A 10,953-nucleotide genomic window follows, 5' to 3' on the forward strand; every position below is an offset into this window, starting at 1 on the left:
TGGTAAGACAACTCCCACCTGTTTATGCTCTCTGTATGTGTGTGTATATATATCTCCTCAATATATGTTCCATTCTATATGCATCCGAAGAAGTGGGCTGTAGTCCACGAAAGCTTATGCTCTAATAAATTTGTTAGTCTCTAAAGTGCCACAAGTACTCCTGTTCTTCTTTTTGAGACTGGGGTGGACACTCAGAGCGTGGCAGGGTCGCCCTGCCACAGCCTCTGGCTCTGCCCCCTGCCACTGCCCAGACGGCACCTCCCCATCCCTTGCAGTGACTCAGTTCTGCCTGGGCCTTTGCCAGCTGCCAACCCCGCTTCAGCCCCCCTCCCGCCACTCCTACTCTGTGCCCGGCTGCCAAACCCCCATGCTTCTATGCGGGCACGCCCAGGCTGTTTTTGCTAGCCACAGAATTGCCCACCTGCTGCCTGACGGCCAGCTCTGTGCTGTCCTGGACAAGGGAGTGTGACGGAGCACAGGCCGGCCCCACCGCCCAGCGGGCAGTCAGAGAGGTGCGTGCAGGGGACCTACCCGGGAGAAGGAGGCCATGGTGCCGGTGCTCTCCTCCTGCAGCGACACCGAGATCCTGCCGCGCTCGTAGGCCATGTCGAAGTCTGAGCGGGGGCCCTTCTGGAGGCCTGTGCAGGAAAGAAGCCAGGGGCAGCGCTCACTGCAGAGCCAGGCTCCCCTCCCCTCCCCACCGGGTGCCCAACACAGCCAGCACCACAGAGGTCTCTGCCCAGGCCAGGCTGCTCAGCGCCTCAGTCAACAAGGGCCCAGCTTAGCCCAGCACTTCCCCCTCCACCTTCCTTCACTGCCATTCCCTAGGACGCCCACGTCCTGGAGGCACGTCTCATACCCTCCGCCTGCCCCCTGGTTCCTTGGCACCTGTGGCCTCTGGGCTCTCCCCAGTTGGTTCCAAACCCCAGAGTGCCCTGAGCCTGCTTCCTGCAGTCTAACCCCTCCCCAGCTCAATTGGGGCAGCAACCACCATCCCCATTGGCCAGGCAGCAACCCCACCCTGCAGCAGGGCAGGGCGGGTGCCAGGAGTTTCCCCACCATCACCTGCTGCCCCAGGATCCCATGGGTCCCATCCCCAACCTGGTCCCATCCTGGGAGAGTTCCACTTACCTGAGATATCAACTGGCATGGAGATGCAGCAGCTCAGCAGTGGCACTGCAGAGGGCTCCAGGGACCCCAGCTTGAGCTGATCAGCTGTGAGGGTGACACACACATCCCGTTACACTGGCACAGCGAGCACACGGGGTCCAGAGCCTCCCCTGCCCTGGGTCGGACCCTACAGCCAGGCCACCTCCAGGGGCAGGATTGGTGACGAGAGCCACTCCACAGCTGTCGTGGCATATGAAAGGTGTGGACCAGTTCTATGCAAGGGGAGTGCCAGGGACAGGCAGCACAGTGTGCCACCTACCAAGCCTCCACCCCGCTCCCTGCAGCACAGCACCCCGTACTGAACCCTTCTGCACCCTTGACTTCTTTCACCCCTGTCCGGTCCACGCCCAGCTCAGTTGCTCTGAGGGGGAGCACAGCTGTTGCATTCCCCTCCCTGAGCCAGGGCAACCCTTACCCAGGTCCTTGGTGCTGGCATCTGGCTGCCTCCCAGAACTCTCCTTGTGGTCGTCGATGGAGGAGACACTGATGACGCGCTTGCTGTGTCTGACAGGGCTGGTGCGTGAGGCATGGCTGGGCTGGGGGAAGAGCCGCAGAGGCTGCATCTCCTGCCACAGACACAGCTGGCATCAGCACCAGGTCAGGCTGGGCAGTGCCAGCCTGGGAACCAGCCACACCCACCACTCAAGGCCAATAGGGGCCATTCAGAGCATCTCGTCTGACCTCCCGCATCACACAGGGGGCAACTCCTCCCCCAGAGAGTCCTGCCCCCACCCCAGAGAAGAGCTGAGGCAGAGAGACGGGGACGGGGACGGGGACAGGCACAGGGACGGGGACGGCTTGGCTCCCCTCACTTGGCTGATGGTCCAAGAGGGAACATGCTCCACGCCAGCAGCCGCATGGCTTGTGTGGGGGAGACCCGAGTCCACGGAGCTGCGTAACATGGGAGGGGCCAGATGTGCCACTGTAGACAAGGAGAGCGCAGCGCCCAGCTGAGCCCAGAGCGCCAGGTGCTGCCGCCACACGATGGCCCTGCAAAGCTTGCTCTCGGCTCCTGGCTCCCTGGCAGCCGGGGCGCAGGGGGTCACAGCGCCAGCCCAGTGACCCATCTGAACGCTGGGCTGGTTCCTCTGGCATCAGAGGTTGGACCCGGCTGTTCCCACAGGCCTTGGCTCCACCCCGAGCCAGGTGCTCCACCCAGCAAGGCAGGGAACGCTGCTCCAGCAGCCAAGTCTGAGGGCAGAGCAGGGCTGTGCCAGGGGGAGAGACTGCTTGGGCGCAGGATTCTTCACCTCTCCAGAGCCGCCAGGCCGGGTGTTAAGGCCTCTCACTGTGACTTGCTGCCAGCAGGGGGCACCCTGCCAGGCCCTGCTTCATCCCTGCTGCACAGGGATCCCCCCCCTTGCAGACACAGGGGCTTTGCTCGGGGGGTTCTAGCTCTTTCTGTCCCCTCCCCAGCCAGGTGCCGGCATCCAGTCCCCCTAGTGGGACCAGGGTTTGGACACTGGCCCAAGTCTGGCCCAAACTGCCATGAGCAGGAGGGACCGGGGATGGGAAGGACGAAGGTTCTGGGGCAGGGAGCAGGACCCACCACTCCCACGGGAGGAGCTCCAGGGCAGGGCCCATCACTCACATGACTGAAGAGTTCATTGGTCAGCCCCAGGTAGTTGTGGAGGGCCAGGAAGGTGACCCGCTGCAGACGCACCATGATGATCTGAAAGGGAAGGGGAGAGTCTGAGCGTGGGGCACAATGCGGGGGAGGGGAGGGCGTCAGCACATGGGAGGGGGGCCGAGGCCACACTCACCTGCACCACCCACACCAGGCTCTCGGGATACTTCTCGAAGACGGCAGAGAAGGCCTCGACTGGCAGCCGCAGCACTGTGGAGTCCTCACCTGCCCGCGCAGACACAGTCCGGTACGGCCGCTGGTGCCCCTGTGTGAGAACCAGGTAACCATGGGTCCCTGCACCCAGGCTGGGGTGCCCCTGCCTCCTCCTTTGGGTAGAGCAGCCTACCAGTGGTGGGCATTGCCAAGGACAGCCAGGGATCCAGCGGATACCCCACGGTTTCAGGCCAAAAGATTCAGAGAGCAGCCTACAGCCACATTCACCCGAGCCCAGCAGCCAACCAAGGCCGAGACCCTGGCCCTGAGGAGGAAAGGTTCATCTCCTCTAGACCTCGCATGGGGCAAGGTGGCAAGCACAGGACAGGGTGATGGTGGCATGTCACCACCTGGGACCCAGGCTGCAAACCCATCATGGGATGCGGGGAGTCGGGTGGGCTTAGCACACACATCCCACAGGGCCTACCCGGATTTAGCCTTTCGTTAGGGACCCAGGGTTAGGAGAGCAGGGGGTTGCAGATCGGGATTGAGGGGCATGAGCAGAACTGGGGGGGAGCCCATGGCTGCCAGTCACTCAATGAGCTGGACTATTCACTCCAGCACCAGAGGGGCGGGGGAGTGGGATGGGTGGACGGGGCCAGCAGGAGGTGGAGGGGCAGGGCTGGTACCGTGATGACGTCAAGAATGCTGAGCAGGCTGTGCACGCTGTCCCCGGGGAACACCTCCTTCACCAGGGTCTCCTTCCCGTCCTGCAACACAGCAACACCCTCCTTAGGGGGCCCCATCACCCACCCTCGCCATCCCTGCCACCAGAACTCGCTTGGCGCCAGGCTCTGGGGAGGCCTGCTCCATGAGCCCCTCAAGGGACTTGCCCAGGCAGTGATCAGTAGGAGAGAACCCAGGAGTCCTGGTTGCGAGCCCCCTGCTCTAGCTATTACGGTCTCACTGCCTATCCAGCCTGCAGACACTAAGCCCAAGATGGCCTGATGGACAGCAGCATGCCAGAGCCACGGCTGCGAAAGGGATCAGATTTGCTCCCTGCAGAGATGGGCACTTACTCTTGAGGTGCCGCCTGCGGACCAGCACCAGGATCAAGGTGGCGACGAGCAACATGGAAACACCAACGCCAATCATGACACCCAGCACCTATGGGAAGAGGCATGTTCCAGACCAGGCTTCCAGACAGGCCGTGGGTGGGTCCAAGGCAGCACCAGACACGCTCTGGGGGACTGAACGGGGCAGGTGAGAGTAGCCCTCGCCCTGTGGAGCACTTGTGTGGAGGTGGAAATTCAGGCAATATTTTTATGAGCAGTGTGCCTCAGTTTCCCTGTGGGCTTTGTCCTGCTATTCAGTGAGTGGGAAAGGGAAGGCACAAAGTGTCTGACTCACTGAGCCACCTGCCTGGAGACCAGCATCATTCACATGAACGGAACCAATCCTACTGTCAGGGTGCCACAGGATCAGTGCTAGGCCCCCAGCTTTGGGCCACTCTCTCGGAGGAACCCTTTTGATGTGGAGATCCCCAGGGGACATAGCTGGGGGGGCACGTGCAGTCATGTCCCCCCCCCCCCCATTTCTACCAGGGTTCACCTTTACTTTGTGCCCCGATCCGAGCAACAGAAAGGCGTCACCTCTGCCTGACAGAAACCCGGGAGGGCTCAGGGCAGCGGGGATGGTCTCCGAGTCTGGCTTCCAGGGTGTGTCTCACTCAAGCAGCTTGCCCTGCTCCAGCAGGGTGGCTCTGAGGGGCTCTGAGCGCTTCACAAGCCGCAGCACCCCGCTGGGAGCGAAGTGGGGATCCCCATCAGAGAGAGGAGAGGGGGAAGTCTTGGCATTTAACCTCCTGCAGCTGTGTGGGCACGTGTGCGCTATTCGCGTAGCTGAAGTTGCGTATCTTAGGTCGATCCCCCCCCATAATATAGACCTAGCCCAAGTGATAGATTTTGGCTGGGGTTGGGTTACAAACCACTTGAATGCGGGGAGGTAATGAAATGTTGCTATTCTTATTGTATGAGTAAAGGGCAGTGGAACTGTACTTAGCCTGTGCTGATTGAGGGCATCAAGAGAGAGGGTGGGGACAGGTGTTTTGCTTGATGGTCTGCCTGAGTCACAAGTACTATTTGACCTGCCCCTCCACTGTTTAAAGACAGAGCTGATTAGGCTCCATAGATAGTCTTTTGTTTTGTTAAGTGACCACTGCAGCTGAAATCACCGATAACACTGCTCTACAGCCAAAATGCTTCTGAAATAAATGTAGTCAAACTTTACTAATTCTGGGTCACTGAGAACGAAAATGATGCTTAAAATTGTTGATTGGCTCTAGTTTTCAAGATATGCTATTGGGTCAGTATATATAACCCTGGATTTGGGAATGGCGGAGGATGAATTATAAAGGGAAGGGATCTCCATTTAAACCAGAAATGACTAAAATACATCTTTGACTGGATCTATGAATAAATCTATGACTGGGTTTGGACAGTACTTGCTTTTTAGGCAAAACAATGAATGATGCAATTTGAAGCTGGTATTGCATCATACATGATATGAATTGCATCATGTTATTCCTAGAAGTCATGGATGATGCAATCATAACGAAGCTTACATCACTCTGCTGAACAAATTGCCCTATATCAGCTCTAGAAATTATACAGTGCTGTGCTCTTATTTGTCAGTGTTTGATTTTGAAAAGGGACACATTTCTGTTTAGCCAAAGTGAGCAGAGATGCCTCGTACTTGTGTGAACAGTGCAGATAACTTCTGCTATGTTTGTGGTGAAGTGACTTTTGCATCACAAAAGCACAGTATAACCACTATGGTTAAGAAAGCCTATCACCTTTATTTTGTCTGCAAAATTGGAGATCAGGACAAGAGGTGGGCCCCACACATATGCTGCAACACTTGTGCAACAGATCTTCGCCAGTCTCTGCTTCCACAAACAGGAAAAGGAAATCTATGCCTTTTGCAGGGCCAATGATTTGGAGAGAGCCAACAGATCATACCAGCAATTGTTACTTCTGCATGGTGCCTCCAATTGGGAAAGATGTGTCAAAGAAGAAAAAGTGGACTGTGCATTATCCAAACATTCCATCAGCTATACACCCAGTATCCCACGGAGAAGGACTGATGGTTCCTGATGCACCAGAATCATTCTCACTTGAGTCAGATGAGGAAGAGGAAGAGGATGAAACTTCTGGTCCTGAACCATCAATGTCACAGGACCCACATTTTCTCCCATCCTCCTCCTCTGAACCACACCTCATAAACACAAGGCGAACTGAATGACCTTGTCAGGGATTTGGAACTACCCAAGAGTAAGGCAGAGCTGTTGGGCTCCGGACTACAGCAGTGGAATCTCCTGGCAGGTGATGTTAGGGTTTCCATGTTCCGTGACCGTCAAAAGGATCTTGTCCCATTCTTCTTCATGGAAGGTGATCTTGTAGCCTGCAACAACATCGATGGTGTGATGGCAGCCCTCAACATAGTTCACGATCCAGATGAGTGGAGACTGTTCATTGATTCATCGAAGAATGAGTCTTAAAGCGGTTTTACTGCATAATGGCAACGTTTTGCCATCAATTCCAGTTGGTCATGCAGTCCATATGAAGGAAACCTATGACAACATGAAACAACTTTTGAGGTGCATAAACTATGACCAACATCAGTGGCAGCTTTGTGCTATTTGAAGGCTGTTGCTCTCTTGCTTGGTCTGCAGACTGGATACACAAAGTACTGCTGTTTTCTCTGCGAATGGGATAGTCGTGCAAGAGAGATTCCCACTACATCAAGAAAGATTGGCCACTCCGACAGTCATTGGAGCCTGGGAGGAAAAGTGTTCAGCATCCACCACTTGTTGAATCAAGGAAGATTTTGTTACCACCCTTACACATCAAGCTGGGTCTGATGAAGAACTTTGTCAAGGCCATTGACAAAACACAAGCAGCTTTCAAGTACCTCCGTGGAAAATTTCCAAGGTTAAGTGAAGCTAAGATAAAGGAAGGTGTCTTTGTTGGTCCGCAGATTCGTGAACTTCTTTGAGATGATGCATTTGACCATGCACTGCGTGGCAAGGAAAAGACGGCATGGAAAGTCTTCCAGTTAGTGGCAATACATTTTCTCAGAAACAACAAGGCAGACAACTACAGGGTGTTGGTGGAAAACCTCCTCAAAGCATACAAAAGCCTTGGTTGCAACATGTCACTAAAGATACATTTTTTGCACTCTCATCTAGATTTTTTTCCACCGAACTGCGGAGCAGTGAGCGACGAGCGATTTCACCAGGACATTGCAACAATGGAGAAACGCTATCAGGGCAAATGGAGCCCATTCAATGCTTGCAGACTATTGCTGGACAGTGACAAGAGATGCTCCATTTAATGAATACAAGAGACAAGCCAAGAAGCGCCGAGTAGACACTGAATAGGACTAAACTATGTACAGAATAGTTTTTTGCCTTTTGTTTCATAATAAATTATATAACCCTTTTGCTGATTTTTAAAGTGTTACATAAACAGGACAGGTGAAATATTATCATGTAAAGCAACCATAAACACATGAAAAGACCTAGGTTTACAATTTATGATTAAAACTCTACTATCTACACAATATACATAGACATAAAATGTAAAAACTTAAATATCTTAGAAACAGTAGCCAGTTGTTTTAATTGTCATATTTGAATTCAGCACATCAAAATACATAATAAATAGCACATTTTATCTTTGAAGCAGACGATTTCTCAAAAATTGTAGACCAGTAAATCAGGTCTAAGTGCTTAGACCTGTTGTGGGACAGTGTTTCTGTGGAAGAGACGGCCCAGTCTGCACTAGCAGCAAGGTTCCACCACTGAGAGCTCAGCTGAAATCACTGAGAGCTGGGTGGAACCTCAAGAGACCAACTCACAACCCTAATCTCTCCTATACACACTGCATTTACATTTACTCCAACTAGCGCTAGTACGAGCTACAGACTCTTCAAATACATTAAAAAAAAAAGCTACAAATTTAATGTCTTCATTATATCCTTTTTTCAGCAAGAGTCCAAAAAGACTGAATATCTTGGAAAATAGAGAAGATACACTGGCCTCTCCCAGCCTACCCTTCGGCTAGTAACTACTCCCACCTGCCACACACCCCACCCCTGCTGTCGGAGGGACCAATGGGGGCGGGGGGAGGGCAGCCACACACAGCACTAGAGGAATTGGAAGCCAGCAGGCTCCCCACAGCTCAAACCAGGGGAAAATTCTTTCCCAGCCCCTCCCCCAGCCCAAGGACAGTGTCTTTCCCAGCCCCTCCACTCACCAGCCAAGACTCGCTCAGGGATGGCTGAGCCCCAAAGGTGCCAGCGCATTCCTGGGCAAGTACCAGAGCCTCCCATCCCACCAGGAGCTGGGCTGCCTTAGGCCGGGGACCGTGGGCTATGCCAGCAGGCCAGCACTTCCACTGCCCACGGGAGAGACCACTACACTGCTCCATATCCCCCAGGAACACAATCCCTCCAGGAGACACCACACCTGGCCCCACATCACAGGCACAACCCCCCAGACGCCCCTCCTCACCATGCTGGTCTGGAGCTGATCTTCCACAAAGAGCTTAAGGTTGGGCAGCACGGCTATGAGCGCTGCATCCTGTGTGGAGAGAGATGCAGACAGAGCCTCAGTGCCAGCAGGCAGGCTGACGCTACCATCAAAGCCCATGGGTCCAGCCCTACAGCTGCTCCACCCAACATCTGGGCATAAGGGTCTGTCCATAGCACCTTCCATCCCAACACACTTTGCTGAGTGTGCAGTGACCACTGGCCCACCACTGAAATGCAGCCACCTCTGGAGTGAGGCTGGCAGCTGTTCAAGGGGCACATAACAGTGCAGAAGTAGAGAGGACACTGAAGTGGAGGGCAAGTCTCCAGCAATCCTGGGACACTGTGTCGTGGGCAGGCCCCAGCAGGCCACACCTACCCAGACACATCCCAGAAGGCTGCTGGGCTCTGGAGAGGCTTCTGCCAAACCCAGTACCTCATCTGGGAAGAAGGTTCCCATGGGAGATGGGGGATTCGTGGAGCTGGAACGTGACCTGGATGCTGGATTTAACATTCCCAAGTCAGAGGGGAGGGGAGGGGCATCCTGCTGGGGCAAGTGGGGGTCCTGGGGAGGACTCTGACTGGGATGCCAGCAAAGGTGCCCTGCACTAGGGAAGTGTCCCCAGCGCCCAGGAAATGGTGCTGGTGGGGAGGGTCTCTTCAGGTCCTTGTCCAGTCAGTGGACAACACCAGCCGGGGGGAGCTCTCTTAACTTGGTTGGCAGGGGTGGAACGATGGGGTTGAGAGGCTGGGAACTCGCTCACTCCAGTGACTGCCAGGCTGCAGAGGACAAAGTGCCAGGGGCCCCAGCAAGGAACTGGACAGCACCTACCTCCTGCTCGTCCTGAGGCTCAGACTCACTCTGCCCCATGTCTGCTGCTGGCCCCGGTCCCAGGCCCGTCCCAGAAAGGTGCCTGAGAACAAGCAGAGAAGTTTGTGCTGTGCCCTTTGGGGGAAGCCAGGGTTGACCATGCACAGCTCCCATGACCCCCTAGCACCATAGATCTCCTTACTCACCCTCCCAATAGTTTCCCTCCCTCACAGAGGGCCCCATTCCCCCCACCCCCGACCTCCCCAAGACAGCACCCTCCCAGGCAGCCTGTTACTTCCTGCTGGTTCCTGGCTGGGAGCACAGGTCATGGGACAACAGAGGGCTGGCCCTTCCCTCAATGAGTCTCACCCTACTGCCCTTGACCTGAACTGCAGACATACCTGGGGAGCAGCTGGTCCTGTGCGGCTCCCCACCAGTGCTAGCCCCACTGCTGGGGGAAGGAGTGTTGCTGCTTGACCACCTGTCAAAGGAGAAAGGTCCCAGGCAGAGTCCAGACCCTGCCCACTCACCTCCTAAGCCAGTGGTGTCCCTGCCCCATTCCAGGGCAGATGGGCCCTCTGCACCTGCCCTCCGAGTCACCTCCTTGTCTATCACCAGACACAGGCACCATGACTCAGACCCAAAGCCCCCTGCCAGCCAGTGCAGAGTGCGGGGTGTGGAGGAGAGTCCCAGTTCACACTGTGGAAGTGGGCAATTTCCAGTTCGGGACAGGGCTGGGCACTGGGGGTCAGGCCTGTCCTGAGACGCAAGGGCTGCTTCCCAGCATGGGCAGACTGGTACACATGAGTTAGCCTGCTTCCAATAGCAGCGGGGCCACGACAGATGGTTGACTCCCACCTGAGTATGTTCCCCGAGGGTGAGTGGGATTGTACTCTGGCGGCCACCCGCACACGGGGGCCACACTGCTATTGTTAGCACACTAGCTTGAGTAGAACTGTGCCTCTGTCTACCTGCCTAGGGAGCAACCTCCTAGCTGTTGTGTAGATAGATGTAGGAAGAGAGAGGCCAGTTAAGGCCACCGAGGCAGTGCGTTGCCTGGGGCAGATGAGGAAGGATGTCCAAGAGGGGCACCAGCCCCTACAGAGGATGGGGTGATAAGAGAGACTCACTCATTCCCTCCAGCAGGGACAACCCCCTTCCCCACCCTTGTTAGTAACATTCTCCCCATGCTGTGTTGGCTTCCATCAGACCAGCAATAGCCAGTGATGCCCCTGCAACCTCTCCTGCCAATGCTGTCCTGCCCCAGCACCCCGTGCGGGCACAGATCCTGGGCTGAAATGGCTCCAGCAGGATGTTCTCACTGCACACCAGGACCTCACCGGGAACATGCTTGCTGCAGCTTCGACACACGGGCAGGCCAGGCAAAGCAGCAATACACAGGGACAGCTTAACCTTAGCCAGCCAAGGCAGAGTTCTGTAGTCTCAGGGGAAGGGGATGCTAATAGAGCCCTGGCTGGCCAGGGAGCACATGGGAGAGGCTGTTGGAGGGCCAGGGCCCGCACCAGTCCCCTAGTTAGGGCCGGTGCTACCATTAAGGCAAACTAGGCGGTTGCCTAAGGCGCCAAGATTTGGGGGCACC

General features: G+C 55.7%; 1 protein-coding gene and 1 long non-coding RNA gene across 2 annotated transcripts in view; both read right to left on the reverse strand.

Annotated features, from left to right (window-relative positions):
* LOC101932962 (patatin-like phospholipase domain-containing protein 6) overlaps positions 1–3,798 on the reverse strand; it is a 62,174-nt gene extending 58,376 nt beyond the window's left edge. The window contains 6 exon segments of the mRNA XM_065576525.1: positions 532–638; positions 1,132–1,215; positions 1,586–1,736; positions 2,762–2,842; positions 2,934–3,062; positions 3,640–3,798. Of these exon segments, the coding sequence (XP_065432597.1) occupies positions 532–638; positions 1,132–1,215; positions 1,586–1,736; positions 2,762–2,842; positions 2,934–3,062; positions 3,640–3,756 (669 nt within the window). The 5' untranslated portion in view covers positions 3,757–3,798.
* Positions 3,799–3,846: 48 nt separating this feature from the next.
* LOC112060600 (uncharacterized) lies at positions 3,847–9,585 on the reverse strand. Its single transcript, XR_010594505.1, has 3 exons — positions 9,375–9,585; positions 8,526–8,594; positions 3,847–4,117 (listed from the first exon to the last, which is right to left on the reverse strand). It is a non-coding gene; the product is annotated as an uncharacterized LOC112060600 (long non-coding RNA).
* Between the last annotated feature and the right edge of the window lie 1,368 nt (positions 9,586–10,953).

Source organism: Chrysemys picta, chromosome 22 (genome assembly GCF_011386835.1).
Source record: "Chrysemys picta bellii isolate R12L10 chromosome 22, ASM1138683v2, whole genome shotgun sequence".
Classification (NCBI taxonomy): domain Eukaryota; kingdom Metazoa; phylum Chordata; order Testudines; family Emydidae; genus Chrysemys; species Chrysemys picta.